The sequence below is a fragment of the Silurus meridionalis genome, chromosome 1 (genome assembly GCF_014805685.1).
Source record: "Silurus meridionalis isolate SWU-2019-XX chromosome 1, ASM1480568v1, whole genome shotgun sequence".
Taxonomy (NCBI): domain Eukaryota; kingdom Metazoa; phylum Chordata; class Actinopteri; order Siluriformes; family Siluridae; genus Silurus; species Silurus meridionalis.
In genome coordinates, this window is record NC_060884.1 from 5,909,769 (window position 1) to 5,937,374 (window position 27,606).

At 40.7% G+C, this 27,606-nt stretch overlaps 1 protein-coding gene across 5 annotated transcripts in view; it reads left to right on the forward strand.

Annotated features, from left to right (window-relative positions):
• The window catches only part of LOC124382966 (nucleosome-remodeling factor subunit BPTF-like), a 48,936-nt gene that overhangs the window by 7,167 nt on the left and 14,163 nt on the right, over positions 1–27,606 (forward strand). For 2 of the 5 annotated variants that reach the window (XM_046845351.1, XM_046845353.1), the window contains exons 2-25: positions 292–765; positions 2,127–2,475; positions 3,265–3,485; positions 6,314–6,511; positions 7,095–7,208; positions 7,622–7,741; positions 8,852–9,027; positions 9,174–9,535; positions 9,715–9,846; positions 11,019–11,148; positions 12,281–12,416; positions 12,620–12,799; positions 13,010–14,630; positions 16,302–16,426; positions 16,755–16,883; positions 18,395–18,548; positions 18,705–18,783; positions 19,447–19,669; positions 20,339–20,485; positions 25,932–26,062; positions 26,240–26,354; positions 26,444–26,613; positions 27,093–27,125; positions 27,316–27,490. In XM_046845351.1, the coding sequence (XP_046701307.1) occupies positions 292–765; positions 2,127–2,475; positions 3,265–3,485; positions 6,314–6,511; positions 7,095–7,208; positions 7,622–7,741; positions 8,852–9,027; positions 9,174–9,535; positions 9,715–9,846; positions 11,019–11,148; positions 12,281–12,416; positions 12,620–12,799; positions 13,010–14,630; positions 16,302–16,426; positions 16,755–16,883; positions 18,395–18,548; positions 18,705–18,783; positions 19,447–19,669; positions 20,339–20,485; positions 25,932–26,062; positions 26,240–26,354; positions 26,444–26,613; positions 27,093–27,125; positions 27,316–27,490 (5,694 nt within the window). The remainder of the gene's footprint in view (positions 1–291; positions 766–2,126; positions 2,476–3,264; positions 3,486–6,313; positions 6,512–7,094; positions 7,209–7,621; positions 7,742–8,851; positions 9,028–9,173; positions 9,536–9,714; positions 9,847–11,018; positions 11,149–12,280; positions 12,417–12,619; positions 12,800–13,009; positions 14,631–16,301; positions 16,427–16,754; positions 16,884–18,394; positions 18,549–18,704; positions 18,784–19,446; positions 19,670–20,338; positions 20,486–25,931; positions 26,063–26,239; positions 26,355–26,443; positions 26,614–27,092; positions 27,126–27,315; positions 27,491–27,606) is intronic. The other 3 variants (XM_046845352.1, XM_046845357.1, XM_046845365.1) reach the window with 3 other exon arrangements.

A 27,606-nucleotide genomic window follows, 5' to 3' on the forward strand; every position in this document is an offset into this window, starting at 1 on the left:
TTCTCTCTGTCTCTATATCACCTATCCATCCATGTCTTTCTTTTTTGGTTATCTCTGTCTGTCTTTCAATTGTTTTCTCTGTCCTTATCTTTAATTTCTGTCTGTCTATCTGTTGTTCACACTGTCTCTATCTTCTATCTCTGTCTTTTTTTTTATCTTCTGTTTGATCTGCCTCTCTGTCCCTCTTTCTGTCTAATGCTTTGTCTTGGGAAGAGTTTCCTCATTCAAAAAGAGTAGCTTCTACTTTGCAGTTTGACTGACTTCCAATGTGTGTCTTTTCTATTTCTTTAGGCCGCAAAAGAACTCGTGTGCATCGCCCACTTGCCCCCGTCTTCGAGGAGAAGGATGTCCCCCCTCTGGAGCTCCCTAAATCATCAGACGATATTCTGGTGCCAGCAATGCACGTCCTTACCGCAGCCTCCATCTATGAGGTGCTGCGAAACTTCAGCACAGTGTTGCGGCTCTCTCCATTTCACTTCGAGGACTTCTGTGCAGCTCTGTCGGGACAGGATCAGTGCACGCTGCTGGCAGAGACACACGTTTCGCTAATGAAAGCCATCCTGCGCGAGGAGGACACGTCTAACACGAGCTTCGGCCCTGCAGATCTGAAGGACAGCGTGAACTCGACGCTTTATTTCATGGACGGGATGACGTGGCCCGAGGTGGTGCGGGCCTACTGCGAGAGTGACCCCGAGTTCCAGCATGTCCTGAGCATCCAGAACCAAGACGACTTCCCCTACGAGCCTCTTGAGAGCAAGCTGAAAGGTTGGTGTATACAGTGCGTCCAGAAATAATTCATAGCGCTTCATTTTTTCCACATTTTATGTTATAACCTTATTATATTAAATGGATTATTTTCCTCAAAATTCTACACAATACCCCATAATGACAACGTGAAATAAAGTCTGTTTGAAATCTTTGCAAATTAATTACAAACACATCACTTGTACATAAGTAGTTTTCCCAGCCTTTGCCACGAGACTAAAAATTGAGGTGCATCCTGTTTCCACTGATCATCCTTGAGATGTTTCTACTCTACCTTGGAGTCCACCTGGACGGAAAGAATGAATGGAAGAACCCGATCGTCACTCTAAAAGAGCTCCAGCGGTTCTCTGTGGTTAAGGGAGAAACTTCCAGAAGAACAATCAGGCCTGTATGGTAGAGTGACCAGACGGAAGACTCTTCTCAGTAAAAAGCACGTAGCAGCTCGCCTGGAGTTTGCCAAATGCCACCTGAAGGACTGTTTGACCATGAGAAACAAAGATTGAACTCTTTGGCCTGAATGCCAATCATCATGTCTGGAGGAAACCAGGCACCACTCATCACCTGGCCAATACCCTCTCAACTTTAAAGCATAGTGTTTTTCAGCAGCAGGAACTGAGAGACTTTGTCAGGATCAAAGGGAAAGGTGAATGCAGCAATGTATAAAGACATCCTTGATGAAAACCTGCTCCGGAGCGCTCTGGACCTCAGACTATGGCGATGGTTCACCTTCGAACAGGACGATGAGCCTGAGCACACAGCCAAGATAACCAAGGAGTGACTACAGGACGACTCTGTGAATGTCCTTGAGTGGCACAGCCAGAGACTTGAACTCGAGTGAACATCTCTGGAAAGATCTGAAAATGACTGTGCATCGACGCTTCCCATCCTCCCTGATGGATATTGAGAGGTTCTGCAAAGAAGAATGGGAGAAACTGCCCAAAAATAGGTGTATAGCTTGTAGCATGAAAGTGTGTTTGAAATCTTTGCGAATTTATTAAAATTTAATGTTTTAATTATGGGGTATTGTTTGTAGAATTTTGAGAGAAATTATGACAATCCATTTTGGAACAAGGCTGTAACAAAATGTGGAAAAAGTGAAGCGATGTGAACTGTATGAACTGCGCTGTATGGCATGGGCTGGTTTTGAGTAGGATAGAAATTCAAAAATTCAAATTGGATATAATGAGTATTTGCATATTTTGAACAGTATACCAATGCTTGATTCTGATTGGTCAGAAGCAGTTGTAGTTTTATTGTTGTTTTGTCACTGTGCATAGTCTATTGCATTAGCATTTCTATAGAGAAAGCTTACCCATAATATATTACACAACGTGAATGTGGTGTGCATCTCCTCCACGCAGTCCTGCAGTTCCTCGTGGATCAGTACTTGGCAACTAACGTGGCACGGGAGGAGCTGATGTCAGAGGGCGTGGTCACCTACGACGATCACTGTCGTGTGTGCCATCACCTCGGGGACCTGCTATGCTGCGAGACCTGTTCTGCTGTCTATCACCTGGAGTGTGTGAAGCCGCCACTACTCCAGGTGCCCGAAGAGGAGTGGCAGTGCGAGGTGTGTGTAGCTCACCAGGTACCAGGAGTGGGTGACAGCATTCCAGAGAGCCAGAAGTCTCGTCCCTACATCAGACACGAGCCGATCGGATTTGACCGCCACCGAAGGAAATACTGGTTCCTGAACCGAAGGATCATAGTGTGAGTGGAAAGCTTACAAATTTCTCCAAAAAATGATTGCGCTCATCTAAAAGCCACCAAAAGGGGACGGCATAGCATGTTGAAAACTAACCGGACAGCCATAAATAAGGAAGTTGATGCTATTCGACCATACTAATGGACAGAACCAATTAACGTTTAACAAGGCCCATAACCATCAACTGCATAGTTGTATGAATGAGATAACTGTAAGTCACTCTATATAAAGGCGTCTGCCAAATGCCATAAACGGCGATAAATCCATACAATAGTTTTTCCAGCTTCCGGTCTGCTGCCATTACGACAGCGGCCTCTAGAGGCGAATCACTGATGCCGCATGCTGGTTGTTTTTAGATGAGAAACTGTGCGCTTCATGGAGTGTTATATTTATTATTCGTAATTTATTAAGTATATAATTTTTTGTATTAATACATTCATATTTATTTCAGTTATGTTTTTTTTTTTTATTTAGTATCCATAAAAAAATCTGATGATTAGTAGGTTGTTGGCAAGTACAATTCAACCTAGCTATAGGTATCGTAAAATCCACGCGCACTCAACCTCTAATGCTGATTGATGATGTAGCTAGAACTTTATTGGAGTATGTTCTGTATAATCTGTGCAAAAACATACGTTTTTGTACAGGCTGTTCTTTAAATTCACTCAAGCTGTTATACCTGGAATCCACTTTACCATGATTTTAAAATGGTAGAGTGTAAAGCAGGGTTTGAAAAATTTTTTTATTTCCAGTTTACATCTAAAGTGCAGTGTTAACTCTAATACCCTTTTCAGTGAGGAGGATGGTGAGCACAAAAACAAGATGATTTGGTATTATAGTACCAAAGTGCAGCTGGCGGAGCTATTAGACGTGCTGGATGAGACCTACTGGGAGAAACAGCTGTGCACCACGCTGGAGGAACTGCGAGACGAGATCCATACACACATGGACATCACAGAGGAACTCACCAACAAAGCCAGAGGCAATAACAAGTCTTACCTGACTGCAGCTAATGGTAAATATCGGCTAGGCTGTGCACAGGGTTAATGAACTATTATAAAACAAAGCGTCAGAGAGCTTCTAAGCGCAGTGGTGAGACTGCCTCCAAGTGAACTCTGGCATACTTTTGTTATTATTAATCGCAATGACTGCAGGAAGTCAAGCAACATGATGTGTATTTTGGATAGCAGTGTGAACTGCATCAATTTAAAATGTTTGATGAAACAATCAGAAAATAGTATTAATGATTTTACATCAATTATTGCAGAAAAATGGCCAACACCTCCAGACACTGGAGTGTAAAAAAATTTGCTATATTTTTAATCTAACAAGGAGATTTGTCCAGAACTCTGATGAGTAAAACATGTCTACATTATTATTATTTGCAAAATAACCAGTATTTTGATTTTCAACATTATGCAGATTTTAATCCAAGACTCAGTCTATTCATTTTGGCATATAATATTGTTGCCTTTACATCATATTATATTATATATGTCAAATATTTACACCTCTAACAGGTTCTGGATATTTGTAAAGGAAAGGTAAAATAAAAGGTGGATTTGTGTGATTTCACATTTTGAGGGGGAACAAATCAGTTTCATGAAAACGTGATAAATTGATTAATAGATGTCAATAATGTGTACCAAAAAACTTACCAAAAGTAGCAGCCATGTGCTCCATATGGGGTCACTTGATTTATAAATGGGGTCCTGAGAGAAACTCGTACGTATGTGTGTGTTTTCATGTTTTATTATTATCATTATTATTTTTACAAATTTATATTATATTTATCGAGGACGTACTAATATTTTGAACTCGTCCTGGGAGTTAATGAACTTCTTCCTACATCTCTTGATGCTGAATCTGTAAATAAACATCTTTTGGCTGTATTTTCTATTTTAGACTGTTACTGAGTACTATAAATAATGGGATTTAGTATTACAGATGTCAGTATTTCCCTTAATTTTCAAGACCTATTAAAAGGTTTGTTTTCAGCCTGAAACCATGGCCGTTTTGCATACCAGTCTTCTGACTTTTCTAGATTAGTCAATACTGCTAAAACCAGAGTTTTCCATTTGAGATTTGTCTTATGATGACAGTGGACAGTGGACAGATTCATAGAATTAATAGCCAACTGTGTGAATAATATAGTTATAAGTATGTCATTTGGGGTCACAAACACAAAAACCTTGGTATACCGTGTAGAAACTTGTATAGCACTGTGATTGCTGAGTCTGTAAAGTACTTCACACTTCTTTGCACTTCAGATATCATATAGGTAGTAGAAATATAAATAGCCTCGATTTAGTTTTTCTGGATGGCTTGTCTGGTTTCTGAATGACTTGGTTAGCTGGCACTATTTATGAAGCAGGGTTTTTTTTTTTTTTTTTTTTTTTTTTTTTTTGGGAGTGTGTTCAGGTAGATCTTAAAGTTTTTTCGTTGTTGTGACCTTTTCCTAATGACTTGATGCCAATCTGTTCTTTTTTTTTATCACCAGTTTGAGTGAGAGATAAAAATCTGTGACTTGTTTTGGTGTGGGTGTGATCTATTTTCTGCTAGGAAGTGTTGAGGTCTTCGCGACAGCCGGCTTCAAACTAATTCAGAACGCGTATAAAGTGTGCGGAGCTGCATGGCTTAAAGTCCGCATTTAGACATTGTTGCATTTTGTGTTTTTCCAGGTTTGTTTTATTGTTACTATAGTAACAGATCAGGACTTCACTAGTTGCAGTATCAATATTTAACAAAGAAAATGGATCATTGAAATGTTAAGGCTTTCTATAGGGAGATGTTAATATAATATATTCGGATAGACCTTCCATGCAAGTCAGGAAATCCAGAGGAGATTGCAATTTCCTGTTTTGGGGGGGGGGAGCGGTCCAGAGCATGTTGGGGAAAATAAATCAATTTCAGGGTTTGGGCCATGACATAATTTATAGGCTTACGGTTTTAGTTGCAGGTATCAGACATTGCACACTTCTTTTCTTTCCTTTTAGCTTCTCTTTTATACATACATGTGTAGTAATAGTGGAGGCTTTGTACTGAATCAGGGCAATAGTTTGGTTAAAGTTTGAAGCTTTTGTGTTGTGTTCTCTCACATGCATATGTAGGTGATCAGCCCAGTGTCTGTTTTCTGAAACTTGCCCTGTTGCTCCTTTTTTAGAGACTTTTATTATAAGGTGTGTCCTTAAGATCGAACTATGGACGTTCAGAAATGTTTTTAATTGTTGTCCCACACCAAACATTTTCCTTTTATTTCAATTCAATTTGTATAGCGCTTTTAACGGTGGACATTGTCTCAAAGCAGCTTTACAGCAATAAAGTGGTTATAAAAGAATGTAATAAGTTTGTTCCACATGAACGAGCCAGTGGCAGTCGTGGCAGGGGGAAAACCCCTGAGGTGGGATGAGGAAGAAACCTTGAGAAGAACCAACTTTAAAAGTAAAAATCATCCTCATCTGGGTGGCACCATATGTCCATTCATTACAGTTTCATTATTGTTAAGGTGTGCAGTGATGGGTGATTGAATGCAGCCTGTGTTTCTGAGCCTGTTTATATTCATTACAGTCTAAATCCATCCTTAAAATTCTGGGGTTAATTCCTGTGGGAATTAAAATGTCAATGAATTGACTGGAGTCAGGGGTAAAGGATACAGTAAGCATTTCTGTTTATAAGCGTCTATTAATCCTGATTGACAAAGAGTGAGAGAGAAAAAAGGGAAATGGGGCATGGGATGAATTGACGTACCAAACTGTAACATGTTCATAATGCCCTTATGATGTGTATTGCTAAGGGAATAAACCAAGGCATTTCTTTTCACCGTTTTCTGTCTGTTTCTCTCAGAGGATATTCTGGAGCGTGTGAGAGCCAAGCAGGAGCAGGAAATGGAGCAGCTGAAGAGGAAAGCTGCAGAAGAGCTTCAGAAATCCAGAAGAGAGGAATCGCAGGAGCAGCTATCCAAAACTGAGCTAATGGAGCCTGAGACCCCTGAAGACCAATCCCTGCAGGACCAAACAGGCACGGAAAAGAACAACCCTGCAGGTACCCGACGCATGTCAATAACCCTGACCACTTATGATGACCAGCAGATCATTATTGACAGAATGAGTCTGAAAAGGAAATATAGAATGAAATTTGGAGATCTGTTTACATATAATATTGCTGAACAAATACATAAAATGTTATCACTTACACCGTTGCATTTGCAAACACTCCCTGCTGATTTTCCCCCGTCCAATCTTGATCCTGAAGATTGTGTTTGGCTGTAAAATCTTATTTTGACCATTACAAAGCACTGACACTGGAGACTCCTTCACTTAAAAATAATGATATAAAAAATGGCTCCTCACAGAAAATTACACATATCAACATTTTGACGTTCCAAATCCATCCTCAAAGTTCTCTATTGACTTTTCCTGTGGGAAGTCAATGAAACCATCATTCGTTCATTTAACCATCATCAACCATGGCTTTTTTTTACTGATCGATTCCATTACAATTTGGGGTAAATTTAATTCCTGCTCTTTCAAGAAGGTTTTGTGCATTTGCTGCTGTTGTAATGCCCACATCCTGTTGAGACATCTAAAGAAAGTGCTTGATATACCAAAAATGTGTTCCTGTGTAGCGTCCTGTGATACAAAATCCCCGGGTGCTTCTATGTCAAACATCTTCCAGCTGTCAGGGCCTTCTGAAACTTCACCTGATCTCAGTGCTTCACCAGAGCTGGCTAAGATGGCAGGTACATCACAGGAAAGATTGTTTGCGTGTATTCTCTGCGATTGGAACGCTCGCTCTGCACTCTCTTCTTTCCTTTTCATCTCACCTTCCCTTATGCTCACGATTGTTTGCTTGCTCTCCTTAACCACCTCCGCTTAGCCATTTCTGCCCAAACTGCAAGCATGATTTATGGCAGACTATTGTGTCCTGCATTAAAGCTACATGCTTTAGTAACAGCGTTTGTGCGTTTTATTGTGTGTCTCCTTTTACGCTGCCTCCAGATGATATAGATCTCATTTTAAGTTTGAATCCTCAAGCTTTATAATTACTCTAGCACCACATTTTTTCTTCCTATTATTTCGTCCATTGCTTCTTCATACTCTTATGGTAAAAGTACATTAGCAAACTATTCACTTTTTAAATTCCCTTCTACAGATACGTCCTCCAGTTCAGGCACCAATCTCGAGGATGGGTCTCTGTCCCCACAGACCGCTGACGAGAACAGTCGAGACGATCCAGATGCTGCGGAGAAAGTTTCCAACCAGGATGAGAAAAGTGAGGAGCAAGTATAGAAACCTGTCAAAAACATACATCTTAATTTTTGTTCAGGTTAAATACATCTTGCTGTAATATTTAGGTATTATTAGTTATGCCATGTTTTTATATGACCAATTGATTCAGTTTATTCAAGGTGGTATTTTGTAGCATGGTTTGTTTCCTATTATTTTACTACTGTAAACTATCTAAAGAAAATATAAGTACAGGTAGTCCCTGATTTACGATTAGATGCTTTATAATGACACTATCGAAACTTTGCGACATGACCAAGTCTTCCCAGGAGTCTTAAAAATTGGTGACCAATATGGGATAGTATACTGTAATTTAACAAATGACAGTACATAATTTAGCAAAACAGAGCAATTTACACCACCTCAATCAAAAACTTTACAGTAAATATGTATGCGACAGCGGGCATGTGTTTGAAAGGAGAGAAACGAGAGCTAAAATTCGGGTTTGAAACACTAAAAAAAAAGCAAATACACATTCTTACACCGAGGTAACTGAACTCTGCTGAGAGAGTAAGGCATCTCACAAGACGGGGGATGTGTACCCATCTCACAAGGCAGCATCCCAACGTATCATGCATAAATTAAAATGCTGCACAAAAATGTAAATATAAAAAAAAAGAAGATATTTTTTCTGAGTCCCATATCGTCATCACAAGATCGAAAAATCGTAAGCCGAACCATCGTCATTTGTGGACTACCTGTATTGTGATGCTATCATGTTAAAAAAAAACCATTGTTTAATCTATAATATCAAAAGAATAAACCGTCCTTGAAAATCTGTGACCGGTTAAGTAGAGCAAACGAGTTTAAATCACTCTTGAGGTATACGCAGTGAAGCATGTCGGTGGTAGCATCGTGTAAAGAGTTACTCTTGTTGTGTCGAATTTGTGACGTCAAAAAGTTATTTGCTTTTACTCAAATTCATCTCGTCACCATGTCAATTTAACCTCAAAAGTGTTACTTGGCTAAAAATCTATTGTATTTGAAGGAGATTGTTTGTGAATTTAATGACATTACTGGTTCAGTATGGGATGTGTTTTCTCGAACAGCACTTTGTGTGACTTATTTTACACACATGGTTCTGTGTGTGTTTTAGGTGAAATGAAGGAGAAAGGAAGCAGTGAGACTTCAACAGGAACGCATGGGATGTTGGCAGCCACACGCATGGTGACACGCCTGCGCAACCCAGACAGCATACTGAGTCAGCGGAAGAGCCAGCAGGTGGCAGCAGCGCTCCACGAGTCTTGTAAAGTGTTCAAGGACGGAAAAGATGTGGATGTTTGTGGCTTGTTTTCTCTTATTTGAATAAATACAATGTTATTTACCCAATAGAGGTTAAACTTATTAGCTCTAAAACTACTTACTGGTTCTGGTAGGTTTGCTGAGTACATTTCTGTACATCTTTGTTCCTTCTTCAGGTTCCAGCAGTAAGCCAGCAAGCAGAAGCAACCCGTCTCATCTCGCGCAGCACCAAAGACCCGGTCATGAAGGGTTCCTTTGGTTCCCACTTCTGCCTGGGTCAGGAAGGCAAGTACCGTGTCTACCAGAACCAGTATAGCACCAACACTCTGGCACTCAATAAGCACCAGCACAGAGAGGACCATGACAAACGGAGACATCTGTCGCACAAGTTCTGCCTGACTCCTGCCGGAGAATTCAAGTGGAACGGCTCAATTTTTGGCTCCAGGATGCTCACAATGTGCACTCTAAGGCTCACTATTATCCAGCTGGAGAACAACATCCCAGCACCATTTCTACACCCCAACTGGGACTCGCACAGGTACTCAACCTCAACCAGTCTCACTGATCAGACTAGAGTTTTCACTGTCAGTTGCTTGTGAATTGTGCAAAAGTATGTAAAGCTGTAAATAGCTGATCATGTGCCAATTGAAATTGTTTTCTCTAGCAGCAAATTGAGTAAAGTTGAGTGTATATTTTTGTACGTTTTTCTTCTCTCAGGGCAAACTGGAGCAAGGCTGTGCAGATTTGTAACAAGGCTCGAGAATTTGCTTTGGCTTTAGCCATCCTGGAGTGTGCCATCAAACCGGTGGCCATGCTGCCTGTGTGGAAGGACTCATTGGGGCACACACGGTAAGGCACACTCCTATTGGTTCCATGCAACGAAGCATTGTACTACTCCTTTTACACAAAATCTATTTGATAAAGCTTGCATTGAGGCAGTCAGAAATGTTCAACCTGACAAGATCACCCACAACCCACACACTGGAGCAGGAACTAAAACCTCCTGGAACTGTAACCAAGATGTTTAGATAACGAGTTATCAATATCTTGCTGCCTCAATTGTCGGCTTTGCTAGTTCCAGTCAGCAGTTTCCTTTAAAAAAAACAAACAATCAGACACATGTTCTTTGTTTACTTGTTTGTAAGCTAGCCAGTTAGCTTGTGGGGTCCTGTTCAAGGTTTTGGATCCTATTCCAAGTGTTCTCTGGATTAGCTCCAGATCAACCAAAACCATTAAAAAAATGATATACGAAGAAGTCTATGGGACAGCCTGTTTACTGAAATAACTGAAGTTAATTATTTCATAAGGAAAGTTTTAAATCAATTACAGTGCAGTATTAGAAAAACCTCCGAGTTCATGCTCAGGGAAAGACTTTATGTGGTTGATGAAAGCAAAAAAACCTAAAAGAAAACCAGACCAGTTAAACTGAAAATTTGAATTTTCTATGATTCACGCTTGCTGCCAACGTAGTAGGATTTGCTAGGTGTCTCCCAGTGTGTGTGGGTTTCTCTTTATTTGCCTTCTGTGGCTCTTTGAATCAAACGAAGCAGAACCCAGTTTAATCAAGTTTGGCTGGAATTCTTCGTCAAAGTCGCCCACGCCGCACGCGATTCACGCAATGATGTTTGCCGAGCATCAAAGGCACAGTTTGTGTTGTAAACCAATATTTGGACAGAGCACTTGTTCCAGGGCACAGCCCATTTAAAGCCAGGCTCACAGTGCACACGTTTCCGGCCCTGATCTTTTGGCTCCGGGGTTAACGGCTACACGAGCCCTTTAAAGTGGTGTTGGGACTGGCCTGGTTCCAGAGAAAACCCAGGAGTCACTAGTGGCTCTTTCATCAAACTGTGAGGGTGTGTGTATGTTTGTGAGAGAAAGTGGGTTTATTCAAATGTGTGGGTGTATGTGGCTGGTTTGTAGAATCCTGTTCAATTGCCTGTGTGTGTGTGTGTGTGTGTGTGTGTGTGTGTGTGTGTGTGTGTGTGTGTGTGTGTGTGTGAACGCCTGCGTGTGGAGAGCAGAATGCATCGCATGACGTCCCTTGAGCGGGAGGAGAAGGAGAAGGTGAGGAAAAGAGAGAAGAAGCTGGAGGAAGAAGAGACAATGCAGCAGGCCACTTGGGTCAAATACACCTTCCGTATTAAACATCAGGTGAAGATTTGTATGCGCTCATATACACTCATTCGTGCATATACACTACAGAGGACACGGTAAAATAATGCATTCAGATTCATACCAAGTCTACATGCACACAGATTTCGATTTGTCCTGTTTAAAAAAACGTGCGCTTCGGATAGAAGTCTGTGTTCGTATCGCGATGCATAATTTTTAACATATTTGCATCGATAAAAAGCAACCGTTTTTATAAATAATAATTAGTAGATACACTATACTTTTATTGTGTAACAGTGACCAATATTTCTGATGTAGATTGATTTCTCCTCGCTAAACTGTTCAAGTGCGATCTCTCAGCACCGCTGCTGCTACATGAATATGACATATCTCTACGGAGACCGAGGCGTATCCTGAGAGCCACGTAGAATGCAGATTAACATGGCAGAGGCAGAGCTGAATGTGAAAGGGTCGTTTTTTTGGGTTTTTTTTAGAAGTCAGAAGGCACTTGTCTGTAGAAGCCAAATACATAAAAGCGAACTATCTGTAACGTATTGAATTGCATAGCATAATTTTTTTATATAGCATTGAATTACAGATCGGGACCCGACAAAAACGAGTGCCAAGCAGGACAAGATTTATTTTGTGAATGCGGGTGCGGGCGGTAAAATACTTGTGTGTGTGTGCAGGTTGCGGGAGAATAAAAGAATTTGTCTTAAAGCTATTAGAAAAAAAAAAAAAAAGCAAATGAACTGTTCTGTATCTACTGCACACCGAGGAAAAATGTCTGAGATGCAAGACAGTTGAAGTGAAACAAAAAAGCAAAGTAGTGGGAAGAAGCAGTCAGTGCATTGAAAATAAAACTACATGTACATTTTACCTGTGGGATTTTGCAAGCGGGAGAAAATAACATGTTTACATTGTTAATAACTGAGTCACATTGCGTTAATTCAAATCAAAATCGGATGAATAAATCTACACTGGTACTCTAGATTACAACTTAAGATAAATCAGTCTACAACTAAGCAAACTTGGAAAGTGTTAGTTTAAGTGTTTCAGAGAGAGGAAGGTCTTCACCCATCGCTTGAAGATAATACAGTCAACGCAACAGTCAAAGTAACCTGACTGTATGATGATATGATAAACATGTATGTTTTTGTTCGGTGTGAAGGTTTGGAAACAGAAAGGAGAGGAGTACAGGGTGACTGGTTATGGCGGCTGGTGCTGGAGCAGTAAGACTCGCGTCCATCGATTTGTTACAAGACTTCCCGGGAACACCAAAGCCAACTACCGTCAGGAAATGGAGGGTAGTTATGGCATTATTCAATGACTAGCAGAGTCTGTTTTTCATTTTTGTCTTGGCCGCCTGAAATTCGTATTTGGTTTCATTTGTTCTCTTTACCTTTAGTTAATAGCCGTTTAATTGATTCTTTCCTTGTCATTTTCCCCCACTGATCAGATGAGCGATTCATTTCTTATAAACGTTTCTGTTTTGTTTCTTTTCGATAAGCTGGCACGAGCGTCAAAAATGCTGCAGAGTCTAACATCGCAAAAAGTCCTGAAGTGTCTGAGAGCAGCAGTGGAGAGGAGAAGGGGAAAAGAACAGATGAAGATAAAGAAGACGACATGAAGGACAAAGATATGGAAGTTGAAGCGAAAGCACATGGCACTCAGCCGGATGATGGAAAAGGTGGAGTATATATATTTTTTATTTATTTATTTAATTTGATGCAGGCCACTCTAATGTAAAAAACATATATACTATATTGCATTTTGTTGGTTTTATTACGTATCACATAGCAGTTGTTTCCTATATTTATTTTAGATTTCCAACATAATTCTAATGCTGTCATTATTTTTGTTGTTCATCAGTCAAAAATCTTTCACGTTTTTGTAACAGGCAGAGGCCATGCAGAGACAGATGTTGCCATTGTTAAGCAAGAAAACGAAGGACCTAAACCTTTCTTCTTTGACGTGGTCGACGTAAGCGAGGGTTTCCTGCTCCGCACGGCTTACAAGAAGAAGGTCAATTCTTCCAAATTGGATGAGCTGCTCGAGCACCGGGTCAAGCAACAGTCCATCGAGGAAAAACGGAAGAATTCGGCTATATGTACCAACCCTAAGGTTGTTATCCAGAGGCTCAAGTTTAAAATGGAGCCACACGGAGCAGTAGCGTGCATACAGCCTGAGGGTAAGTCAGAGGTCAAGAAGGAGAATACGAGCACGCAGGAGAGAACCAAAGAGGGCGTTTTATCGTTAGAGCCTTCTGTCAGTCAGGAAGCTGGGACAAATGGTCCAACAGGTGAGTGTGTAGGGCAAGTAGATCCTGGTGGAGGACATAGCACCCCTTGTTTGATCCAGTCTCAGTTTAGTGTTCAAAACACAACGCCCCTTTTGTCAGGTGACACTCATAAGCAGTGTGTAAATACGGATAACACAAGCCAGAGTGAAAGTGTTTTCCCATCCACTGGAGGCAGCAGTGATCCAAAATTCATTAGTACAATGAACCATCAAACAAGTACAGAAACACCAGTGCAGGTGAATAATGTGACATCATTAGGGGAGAATGTGGATGGGTACAGGGAAAAGGAAAGTAAAGGAAGTTTATTGCAAATGAATGGACAGGATGTTAAGGAACCAGGTACCAAGGACACTCTGACCAATAGTGTGGTGAACAAGGTGATCGATAGGAGGATAGAGGACGATAAGAAGGCTCTGTCGCTTAAGGATCCTCTAAAACCTTTAGTAAATGGAAGTGGGGATCTGGAGAGAATCAGCATCACAGACTCCACAAGGAGAAACCCGGAGTATCTTCCCCCACAAAAATTACCCCGTCTTGGCGTCACAGCCGAGGATCTGCCACTATTTTCCCCTACCATCCCGAAATCAGACTCTGCTTTGGATAGCAAAGAGAAGAATAGCATGGAAGCCAGTTTGAACAAGGATGACGGTGTGTCCCAAACGACAATCGTTCCCTCTCCAGTTCTTTCAGCGGAGGAATCGAGCCTCAGCAACGATTTTGTAGAAAGCAACTGCAGCAAGGGATCTCACACAACATTGGCGGTCACACAAGTTACCACCACCATAACAACCAATACTCAATCTCAAACAAGTAGCAGTGGTACGGCGAATGAGAGCAACACTGTTTCTCCACTTATTACCACCACCAATACCACGGTGAAACAGGAACCGAAAACCACCACTGCACCTTCAACGTCAGAAAGCTCATCCCTGATATGCTCAAAGGCAGTAACCAGGGTGCAGTCCACACGAGAACGGGTGCAGCTCGTTTATGTTTTTCGCACCAAGAAGGCGCGATCTGAAACAGCTCTTCCATCGTATCGCAAGTTCGTCACCAAGAGCTGCAAAAAGAGCATCTTCGTTCTTCCCAGCGAAGAGCTGAGGAAACTCGCACGCAAGGGGGGGTTTAGGGAAGTGTCGCTTTTCAGCTACACTGCCAAGCCAGCTCCAGACATCTGGCCATACCCGTCTCCCAGACCTACATTCGGCATCACTTGGAGGTGAGTTTATATATGTCCTTGAAAGGCTTGAGTCAGTGTACTTTCCATAGAGCATGTGTTGATGTTAAAAACAAGAATTCACTTAATAACTAATCTTTTGTGAAAAGTAACTGAATGGATGCTTTCCTTGTTTCTTATGTCGTTTGTAATGTTATCAAATGTTATTAAAACATTTTAGTGATGCTACAGCCAAAATTATAATGTTTTTGTGGCCAGTAAAAGTGGTCTTTGTTCCAGACACTCATGTTTATACTCTGTATGGGATAAATAATTAGGACACCTGACTTTTTTCCCTCAAATTGTTGGAGGCACACAAGACAAAGGATGTCTTGGGATGTGGTAGCATTAAGTTCTCTTTCACTTAAACTAGGAAAGCCAAACCTCTTCCAGCATGGCAGTGCCTCTGTGCACAAAGTCAGTTTCCTGGTTCACATGGGTTGGAGTGGAAGATCTTGAGTGATCTGCTTTAGAGCTCTGATCTCAACCCTACTGAATACATTTTGAATGAATTGGAGCACTGGCTGTGCCTCAGACCTCCTCACCCTACATCAGTACCTGCCTTTATTAACACCCTGATGGCTGAATGAGCATAAATCAATCAACCACACGCCACAATGTAGTAGGACCCCTTTTCTAGAAGAGTGGCGGTTATTATAAATGTGGAATGGGATATTTAAAAAGCACATATGGAACCTTATGGTCAGGTGTCCATAAATGTTTGTCTATATGGTGTAACTAAAAACATAATATACAAAAGTCTTTTTATATTTAAGCATATATATGCCCATATTTTGACTTGGTTGTACATGGGTTAGATTTAGGTCTTTAGACAGCTTCTTTTACCTCAGGATGCACTAGTGGAGCTACGAAAAATTCAGATATATTTTTGTTTCCTTTTTGGTTTTTCCCTGCGCATATTTGCGCTGAGAAAACGAGTGGCATCCTTCATCGTGTGTTCTGTTTTAAAGTATTCAAGTTGTTAAAATCACTGAAGAGAAATTCATGTGCCTGTAGTATTATTGTAAATGTTTTATATTTGCATGCTAGTGGCAAAATCAAGAATTTCGAAGTCGCTAGGGGTGTAACGATACACAAAATTCATGGTTTTTAAGTCACCGTTTGGTTCAATTTTGGTGCAGTTGGGGGAAAGAAATGAAAAAACATAAAATTCCTTGTTGTACGTCTTTTATCGTTTGACAGTCGGCATTTTTATAACAATCGTTAATAAAATACCTGCTTGGTTTAGATTGGAAAAAAAAAGATTAAAATATATATTTTATGAATTTTTATTGTATTGATTAAATTGAGTAATCGAAAAAAAAAGCATAGATTAAATACAATTTAATAAATGAGCAAATTTTTTAGACCTCATTTGGGTAATGCAGATTGTGTGTGTGTGTGTGTGTGTGTGTGTGTGTGTGTGTGTGTGTGTGTGTGTGTGTGTGTGTGCAAATCATGTTTCCGGTACTAAACAATCTTGTTTTCCGTCACTTAATATGTTTTTAAGGAAACTCAGATTTTAACTATGTTCCACACATAAAACAAAGATTGCATTCTGAGCATATGCACCTGTACCACAAACATTTGGTACGAGTACATGTACCGTTACACCTCTAGAAGTTACTCGTTTAGGGTTTCTGATCATTTGAAATGGTTGTTGTTGGTCTTTAGGTATCGACTTCAGACTGTAAATTCATTAGCAGGGATGTGTCTGATGTTACGACTTCTTTGGGCATGTCTTCGCTGGGACGACATGGCTGTAAAACCTTCTGCCAATGCTGGGACTACACGCACAGGTATGCTCTGTTTATGTTGTACATTTGCCTATATAGACACCTTTGTTTTCAAATGTTCTCTCGCCACATTTGTGATGTGATTCGTGTGCGGACAAATAAAAATGCACGCCAAATTTGAGTAATGTGATTATACTTGTTCATGTTCACCTATTAACCTTAAGCAAACCTATTTTTTTTGTATACCAACCAACGTAAGAGATCAACAATCAAACAATCAACAATCAAACTTCAGTATTTGAATACTTGCTTCTCTGTTTGTTGTGTAATTCTTTACATGTGCATATGCTAAATACACATTCTTCCAACATCCTGCCTGTGTGTGATGCAGAAACATCTGAGACGGACATCACCACCACAGAGATCATCAAGCGCAGAGACGTCGGCCCTTACGGTACCCGGTCTGAATACTGCATACGGAAGATAATCTGTCCTCTTGGGGTCCCTGAAACGCCTAGAGGTGAGAGTGCATTTTAAAATTTTGTCTATTTAATTGTCCTTTTTCCCTCATTTTAACAAACACCAGTACAAACAATTAATTGGTAATGGATTTTTGTTGCTCGCTGTTTGTTTCCATTATGGCTGCAGTCTTAGATAGGGGAATGACCAAAATTCGAATTCATTGCCTTTAGCTTTGATTACGCCACGAATTCGCAATGGCATCGTTTCGATAAGCTTCTGCAATGTCACAACAATAATTCCTGTCCAGAGTTGCAGTAATTTTTTCAGCAAGATTTTGTATTGATGATGGGAGAGTTGGACCGGTCGGCAAAGTCTTCTCCAGCACATCCCAAATGTTCTATCTCACAATTTGAGCTTGGTGAAATTTGGCATTGTCATCTTTAATATGCCTGTGCAAAATCCATTGATGGAATAACCTGGTCATTTAGTATTTTCAGGTAGTCGGCTGACCTTATTCTTTGGACACATACTGTTGTTGAACCTACAATCTGACCAACTGCAGCAACCCCAGATCATAGCACTGCCCCCACAGGCTTGTACGGTAGGCACTAGGCATGATGGGTGCATCAGTTAATCCGCCTCGCGCCAATCACTCTGGAACTGGGTAAATCTGGACTCATCAGACCACATGACCTTCTTCCATTGCTCCGTTGTCCAATCTTTATGCTCCCTAGCCAATTGAAGCCTTTTTTCTGGTCAGCCCCACTGATAAGTGGTTTTCTAAAGGCTACACAGCTGTTTAGTCCCAATCCCCAGAGTTCCCTTTACATTGTGCATGTGGAAATGCTCTTACTTTCACTAATAAACATAGCCTATAGAACATAGTTCTATTGTTGTTTTTTAATACGATTTGATTTCACCAAACGTTTAAGTGTTTGTAATTTTTTTCTGACCACATTGGTTGTCCACTTTCATTCCAGTTTTTAATAATGCATTGTACAGTTCCTAACCCAATTTTAGCAGCTTCAGCAATCTCCTTAGATGTTTTCTTTGCTTGATGCATGCCAATAATATGACCCTTCATCTTTTCCACGACCACAGGATGTGTCTTCCGACATGGTTGTTTAAGAAATGAGAAGCTACTCACTGCATCAGTTAGGGTTAAATAACTTATTGCCAGCTGAAACATAATCATCCATGCAGTAATTATCCAATGGGAGGCTTTTACTTATTTGCTTATTTAAATCCAGGTGGTGACTATTTTTTTGGACGGGCAGTGTATATTAAATAAACTTAAATACTTTAGAAATGGAATGACTTTTCCATATTTCATTACTTTTTTCTCTTTCACTTCACTGAACAGTTGACAGTTTATACTGCGGTAACGATATACAATATACAGTCATATCGCCCAATTCTAGTTTTAGGCCACACTTAGTTTTGCATAAACACTAAGTGGCTCGTTCCTTCACAGTAGATATATGCTGATCATTAATTAAGCCTATAAAGTATTTTTAAAATTTTATCAGAAGGCAGATGTTGTGTCTACAGCATTACTTTTGTCTACAGCAGAGACCTGCACACCGCAGAGGAAAGGCCTTCGCTCCAGTGCTCTGCGCCCCAAACGCCCTGAACCTGGCAAGCAGGATGGCCCAATCATCATCGAAAGCTGGGTACCTGAAGAAGATCTTCATTTGTGGGAAATCCGAGCATTTGCAGAGCGGTACAAATTTATACATATATATACACGTTTAATCCTACCACTTTTTCACATTGCATCATTGTTTAACATGTAGTTTATTTTTTATATTTTTATTCATATTTTTTCTGCCCATACATCTGTTCCTTAGTAATGTCTTTTTTTTTTTTCTCAATTCAGGGCGGAAAGGGAGAAAGCCCAGGCAGCAGAGCAGGCCAGGGTTAGCGCTCGGAGAAAAGCACTGGAGCTTCAGCAACAGGTGGGAAGGCAGTGAGATGTTTTACCAATTTCCAGCCAATTTTCCATTCATTTTAGGCTTGTATGATAAATATACATGGATTATGATGCAAATGTAGCAACGATTTTTACAGACAAATAAATGTTTAGTTAGCATGCGAGGGAGCATGGTATTGTGCAGTGTTTGATGTGTTGCATGGGTGCAGGGTCATATTTGGCTTTGTATGCAAACATCAAGGATTTGAGTTTGACGTAGGCAGCTACAGGAAGTAGGGAGGAAGCATAGCAATGGGACAATGTGGGAGAAGGTTGAAAAGAAGTCATGCAACGTCTTTCAGGCTCAGTTGCTTTTTACATTTACGCCATTTGCCCTTATCCAGAGCGACTTACAACTGAGCAGTTGGGGGGTTAAAGGCTTTGCTCAATGCCCCAGCTTGGTGGTGCTGGGATTCAAACTAGTGACCTTGTGATCCAGAGTTCAATGCCTTGATTACTGAGATACCACCTGCAAACATTCAAAGGTTGAAAGATCATTCTCAAAATGCGATGAGACTTAATGAACACTTGAGCGATTTTGGGATTTTGGGCACTTTTCAGATTTATGTCTTGCCCTTCATTGGTAAAGTCTTATTACTCACAGCTGACCTCTACTATTAATCTGAACCGTTGCCTTTTCTCATTCTAGAAACGTCAAGAACAAAAGGAACAAAAGCAACAAGCGGCTGCAGCCTCCACTCCCTCAGCCATCCCTGGCACCCCCAGCACTCCCAAAACGGCAACAGGGTCCCTCACCAGCCAGGTCACACCTGGAACCAAAGTGGTCCTGGCCACCAAGATGGGCACGCCACTGACATTCCAGCAAAATAAAAACTTCCAGCAAACATTTGCTACCTGGGTCCAAGGTCAAGGTAAGGAGCATCATTTTCCTTCTACTAACATAACAACCACCTTCTACTCATTGCTCTTATGCATAGTCTGCATAAAGGACGTTTTCACCACATCATTCATCCTGTGACATTTCTGTTGACATTCAAATGTCAGAATGTGGTCATTTCCATTTTCATTTTAGATCCGTGTTTATTTCCATAACCCCTTGATTTTGTCTTTAAAAGAGTCTGTTCCTAAACCATTGTGGCTAGCTACCCTGAAGCACAGCCGTGCCTGCTTAACCCTCCAATCATACGTAGCCGTTTTTTTCTGTTATTGAATGAGCGGAACGTTTTTACGCCATGGCTTGCATGAGACGACGCACCGCATGCTAATGCTGGCTGACCATCGACTGACTATTGTGATGACTGTCGAGCATGTGTGGCGTCAGTGGCATCTTGAAACTGCAGAGCCTTATTCAATCATTCCATTATGCAAAGCCATCAGAAACACTTGCACATCGTAAATTGTCACGTGCACTTTGCACCTGTTTTTTACAGACGTCACGGCTTGATCGAATAGGGGCCTCTGTCTGATGCTCCCTCTTAATCCATCACATCTCCTCAGCTTTTAATTGTTTTCCCCCCACCTCGATGATTTCTCACCTCTATTTTCTTTTTAAAAGTAAATTATATCTCTTAATATGACAGTGGCCAGCAGCACTGTCACCACCGTCTCCACAACCACGGGGCAAACCTTCCAGATCGCAGGCAGTCCTGTGTCTGTGGCTGGCAAAGTCATCCCATTTCCCGCCAACAGCAAGATCGTCACACTCAGTGTGCCCAACATGCAAGGAGGTACTGCCGCTGCCCTTTACTGGCACCTACTGACTATTACTGATGTCTCGATGCTCGAACTGATTTTACTTAGGAACTTTTGCTGTAGTTTCAGGGTCCATTATGCAAGACTGCGGAGTATTTGTGAAAGCCACTGACTGTTAGTTCACAAGGTTATAATGGAATGCAACTGATTTGATGCAGAACATTACCTATTTCTAAACAAGACGATGGACTATTTTGCAGGGCTACTCACTGTATATAGTGCTATAAATGTTTTTTTTCAATTGTATTGTTTCACAATTCTATGGATTGTTGTTGGAAACCACTGACTGTTACACAACGCTATGTACTGCCATTCAAAGCTACTGATTGTTACATAAGGCTATTGTGGACTGTTCTATGGTGATGGACTTGTTACTGACTGTAACACAAGACTACTGGCCAATATTGAAAGCCACTTAATGTGCAGTTATTGATTGCTCATGACTAGTTTACATGGTTACGAACAGTCATTCAAGATTAGCGAACACGCAGAAAGTCATGTTGAAGGACACGAGGATGGATTTGTTGGAGGAAGGGGGATCTCTTCTCTCATAAGAAAGCAGATTGCGTTCAAAATCTCTGACATTGACCAGCAAACAATACTATGCAATTTGTGTCACCGTGGTGTTGTAGCCATAGGTGGAAACGCCAGCAGTCTCTTCAACCACTTAAAAACCATACGTTTTTATGACTAGACAAGCAAAAAAATAATTGGTTAGACCTAACCAGTGCAATAACACATCGCATAACAAAGGACATGGCACCCATTCAAACTGTGGAGAAAGAAGAAATCCATAAATAGTTTAACCAAACATGCCTTCCACAGCTTTACACCAAATGTCGGGAAAGAGTTTACATCGAAATAAGTAACGCTACATTTTTCTATGTCATTTAACTAAAGTCTACTAAATTGTGATAATTTTTTATCACAATATAATAATTTTTTAATATCTCAATATAATGTCGATATCGTCTGGACAGTGTAAAATATTGTAATATGAATTCTAGATAATTGCCCACTCCTACTGTTACTCATCATTACCCCCATCGTTTTCCTGACACCTGACCATGCTTATATTGAGTCCAGACGTTACTCACAAAAGCAGGAGAATATTAATATACAGGTAGCCCCTGTGGTTAACCCATGGTTACTGAGGGGATTATATTTTTTTAACATTACTTCATGGTCCATAATTTTTATCTGATACCAGAATGCCAAGGTGTACAGTGCCTTGCTTGTATGGCATCAGTTTGGGCAGTGAGATCTTTCATTTCATTGCATAAGATTTTTTTTTTTTGTGCTACAACACAGACGTGTATACACATTTCCCATGTTTACACATACCAAGATGGCATTAATAAATTCTTTGCAACAGCAGCTCTGACAGTGGTGGTAACAGGTTTTATTCCTAAATTGTTGCTATAGTAATAATATTTTTTTTCAAAAACTACTAATGCTGCTAAGTATTATTGTGAACACTGTACTGCTGTGTGTAAATCCCTCTCAGCTACCCCAGCATCCACCACACTAGACGAAGGCCAGTAGTCTTTGCGCTTGGCATTAGAGCAAAGCAGAAACTTATTCCTCCCAGTAGTTAAGTACTTGAACCAAATTCATCGTAATAAGAACGCTTTCATCCCCCATTCAGCCGTGAGAGTATCGTCTCGGAGAGAGCGACGCCACTGCTGCTTAGTTACATTAGGAGGGGCAGTAAATATTGACTTCTTGTTTAGGGGTTGCAGTTTTTTTCCCTGCAGGATTTTTCCAAGCCATTACAACACCTGGTTATGTGCTTATTGACACTTCACACTGTGGAACTGCATTTACACTACGACAAATGTCACATCCTGTGCCACAATGTTTATAACGCCTTAACTCTGGCAGTGTTTACGTATTCCAAAGAACATGACATAAGGGGCAGAGTGAGAAGAAATCCGAATCGAAAGCCAAGTCTAGTTACCGTGTTTCCCCGAAAATAAGACCGGGTTTTATATTAATTTTTGCTCTAAAAGAAGGGGTAGCGCTTATTTTCATGTACAGCAATCTACTTGGGTATTTACAAATACTTTTATTATTTATAATTTATATTAACGGTATTATATTATTACATTATTGTTTTTCTTATATAATATGATATTCCTGTAATTATTATGTTATATTAATGTTAATATTTTATAATATAATCCCTCATCGTGTGTTGCTTGGCTTATAAAAAGAATTGTGGTACTACCGTAAATGCCTGCTGACAATCTTAGCTTATTTTTAGGGTAGAGCTTATATTACCAACACCTTGAAAAATCATGCTAGAGCTTATTGTCGGGGTATGTCTTATTTTGGGGGAAACGCAGTAATTAAAAGTTAAGTGCTAGTTGTTTTTGGGTGAAGTTTTTTTTTTTTCCAGTTTACAATTATATATTAAGTTTTATGTCACAATTTATAGAAATGCAATGTAATATTTAGAAACAGACCGAACTGTGGGATTGCTTATTTGTGCTTTTTGAACATCCCATTCCAAATTCAAAAAGAAAGTCAGAATGGAAGGAAAGAAATAGAAATACAAGACCAGGAGAAAAGCAAACAATGAACAAAGAAAGAAAACGTTTAAACAGACTGAAATGTAATGCAAGTCAAATAGCAAAGAAAAAAATGGATGCGTGGGGGTGGATTAAAAAAAGAAGAAAGCAGTTGAAAGGTGTTTTAGAAAACACAACCAGAAATAGACATTTTTCCAACATACTTTTCCAGTAATATATTGCTTATGATACTGAATATCACTATCACTTATTACACACACACTCTATATCGACTAAAGTATTGGGACACAATTGTTTGGGATGCCTTTGGATGCGATGTCCTTGCTCAAGGGCCCAGCAGAGCAGCTTGGTAACTGGAACTAGAACTGAAAGACACAAACCTGTTCCAGCATGACAAGCCAGCTTCGTGAAGATATGGTGTACATAAGTTGGAGTGGAAGATTTTAAATGGCCTGATATAGAGCTCTGACCTCAACCATATTGAACACCTTTGGGATGAATTCGAACGCTGACTGTACCCCAGGTCTCCTCACCTAAATCAACACCTGACTTTACTAAAACCCTTGAGGACGAAGGAGCACAAATCTCCACAAGCACCCTCCAAAGATCAGGGGAACACCTTCCCAGAAGAGTGAATGTTATTATGACAGGAAATGGGGACTACATTTGGGGGAAAGAAGCACAAGTGTCCACAAACTTGTCATATAGTATATGTAGTCTATAATAAAATATAGTGTGTATTAAATCTCAGCATGGTCTATATATTTGGTGATAATTGAGAAGGATTACAAAATAGGTTATGTATCATAGATTCATAAAGGAACTGATGCATTTGAAAGTTTTTTTTCTTTGTGGTAATAATTAGTTTCTCAATCTGTTTAAGACTTTTTTTGCCTTTAGGGACAGAAAAAAAATGGACCAAAACTCACTACATCATACAACATGACTATCAACTGTTAAAGACCCCTTTCTGTTTTAAGAGTGGAATTTCTTAATTGCGCGATAAATTCGGCTCCTGCTTGTCGTGTTGTGTGTTTTGTTAGAGAGCATGCCTGTGTGCGTGTGTGGCTGTGTTAGTGTACATGACGCAGAAAGAGAGAGCACAAGCTTGTAACACATAGAGGTGTGTTTTTCCAGGCCGGTCGTCTCAGGTAGTGCTGTTTGTTCTGGAGACGCCGGAGGAAGTCGGCATGAAAACGAGTTTCCCCACCGGGCCGACGAGCCCCGGTGCAGGTAGCCCAGGCCGCATAGAGAGTTTCCTTCTGCTCTTTCCGTGTCGGAGAATAGTGTCGCTTACCTGCTTTTCCAAGCCGCCATCCATCCACAGGGCAGTTTTTTGATGTCAGGATGGAGAAAAACCCACCTCACCTCACCTCACCTTTACCCACTTACAGCTCTCTGAAATGGGGCATTCTCAAGGTTCTCAATCGATGACTTGTGGTTGCTCTTAAGCCAGGGAAGAAAAGGTGATGGAGAGATACTCCAGGAGGTTTTTTTTTTTTTTTTTTTTCTGTCAAGAAAGTCATGAAGTGAAACATTTTTGTTTTCATGAAAACAAGATGGATTGAAGGCATTAATTCATCGTTTGTAATTTTCGGTGTTGTTCCCCACCCCTCCTCAGATCTCACTTCCTCTTTGAAGACGTTTGTTTACCTGCTCTGGTGCTGTTTATCATGGCAACCATCAAAGCACTTTAAAAGAGAGCCGTCGAAACAAGTAATCCATTGAGTCATGGCGTAGACCTCTCGGAGGTCTTTCGAGTGAATTGGCCAGTTTAAAGCACTTCATTGGGGTATGGCGGTGGCCGAGATTCAGGTTAGAGTCCCAGGAGTCTATAAGGAACGTGAATGACTGGGTCAAGGCGTGTTTTGCTTGTTGCTGACAGCTTTGAGCGCTAACACTGTGGGTACAGATACACAGTTCTCAGCTGGCACTGCGTCACAGTAATGCAGCTTCTTATGTGTGTGGGTGGTCTTGGGATAGGGATAAAGCATGAAAAACTGGAGCTTGTTTATGGACTTCTTATGGGTGTATCTCAAGAATCGGCTTTTAAAGTAAAAAAATCTGTCTTGAATCCGTGTTTCCCCAAACGTTCACTTTAACCCCCTAAACTCGTCTTTGAACCACACATAGCACTAAAACGTGTAAGGAAAGCCACTGCCAAGCTTCATTTTTCAAGCTTCATGTTTAGAACAAAAACAATAGAAAATGTGTATAACATTTACCAAATGGGCTTTTAACAACTATTGTACTGTATTATATCAGAAGTCTGAAATGCTTATAAGTAAAAATATTTGGTACTTTAAAAAAAGCACTATTTTGGTTTGTAAGCATTGGAAGTGGTGGCGTACTGTCTCTTACTTGTTGGACACTAGCTAATTGTGGGTTTCTGTGAACTTGTGTATGCAGAATAGGGTGGATAACTAATTCGTCCAAGCGTTCTCGTGCTGCTTTGCGGTCCGTGTGTGTGTGTGTGTGTGTGTGTGTTTTTATTGTACATTGTTTTCTCAGTAAAGAGATCAAACTATCAACAGGGAATTTCTTTACAAATTAAAATTGCTAACTTTGTGACGGTAATGTCACAAAGAGTTGAATGTAATTCCCTGTTGCCATTACTGTGTTGCAGTAGTAACACACTGAAATGCAATCACTGTCCTGTCACAGGTGTAATGGGAGAAATGTCTGAAATTTTAGCTTTCCAGGAAGCCAGACATAAAAGAACATTAAATGATTGGTATTGATTGATACTAGAAATCCATGTTTTGGAATTTTTTTTCCCCCCTTCACATTTAACTGATACTTAGACAGAATCTATTTGTACAGTATTTGAATATACAGTACAGTCTGCCAGTAGGATTGGGGCTTAAATAGTGTTTCTGTTTTTCAGGTGTACAGCAGAAAGTTGTCGGAATCATTCCATCCTGTACTACAGGCAGCCAGCAAACCATCACTACACTGCAGCCCAACACAACTACAGTCAACATTACAGCCAAGGCTCAGGGGACAGCTACACAACAGGTGTGTTTTTGCTCATCTCAATGCATAGCCAATGATACAATACATTAGAAGATACATTTGAAGCAGCTACCAATGTGATACAATAAAATTTTATGTCAAGGCAATAATGCGAATTGGTGAATCTTACCATCCCTAATACACACACAGCAGTATAAATGGATTATATCTTTATTTAAGGTGATTACAACCGGAGGACAGCTAAGGACAGGAATGACTGTATTACGAACGCCAACGCAGCAAGGAGCCGCTCTGGGGAAAAGCATCCTCAGAACCCCGATAGTGGTGCAGCAAGGTCTTTATACCACTTATTTGACCGCAGTTCAAATCTTTACGTCTGTCCACACTTCCTTCTCACTGTCCATATGCTTCTCTGCTTCCTAGGTCAGGCTGGTAAGGTGTTGACCCAGATCATCCAGGGACAGCCTGGCAATCAAGCGAGTGGCACACAGATCCGAGGAACCACCACACAAACTGTAGCCAGCCCCCGGACAACCCAGGGTCCGATCAAACTAACCCTCGCTCAACTTACCCAGCTCAGTCAGGGGACACAGGTGAGACAGAAACAATCACTGCAGACTATAAATCAGAGGCACAAATCAAACTGTACAACTAAACTGTTTTATAGATTTTATAATGCAGTAATTCCTCAGATTAATCTTATATACAATCGTTTCGGTCTGGTTCACATCCGTGACATCTTATGAAAGCTAGTGTTTTAGTGCAAAAACATGAATCGCAAGCCGACATGACACACGTTCTGGGTCAGATAGGGAAAAAGTGACTCGAATGAAACGCCGAACACGCATTTGAAAAATTCCGCAACAGGTGTTTCCCACCACATCTGGGTGTGGACGCTCCGCGGTGGACTCAGACTGCCCCGAGCGTGTCATCTAATAACAATACGTTTTATTTGTGGCCATCCTGTGCCTTTTGCTGAAACTTTTCCATAGCCTTTGTGTGATGGAAGTTTAAATGGCTATAATCTAGCGCCGGTCTAATTTTCCTTCGGTTTGTTTTTTTTTTGTCTCAGAAGCTGCAGGGAGCAGCAGTGGAAAGCCAGCAGGTTAGTACTATTTTTTGCGTGTATGGTCGCGTAAAATTGGACGCACCTTCCGCTTGTGGTCGATGAGGTGTGTGTGTGTGTGTGTGTGTGTGTGTGTGTGTGTGTGTGTGTTATGGTTTAGATCCCTCTCAGACACTATGGAATATGGGAATCTCTATGACATTTTTTTTTTGTCTGTCTCTGTCTGCAGGGGATAACAGTGATGGTGCAGGGTCAGGGCCAGCAGGCAGGTCAGCTGCAGGTCATCCCCGCTGGTGTGACCGTGATCCCGACAGCTGGCCAGCAGCTCATGCAGGCCGTCTTACCTAACGGCCAGGTGCAGCGTTTTCTGTTTACTCCCACTCCTGCTTCAACTTCCACTTCAGGTACCAGGGGGTTTGAATTTTTACATATATGGTCTAATGTGCATAAGTGAATCCAGTTTAATTTAAACCCAGGTGTGAACACAGCTGTAACAATTGGTTTGTGTTAAATGGTTTTA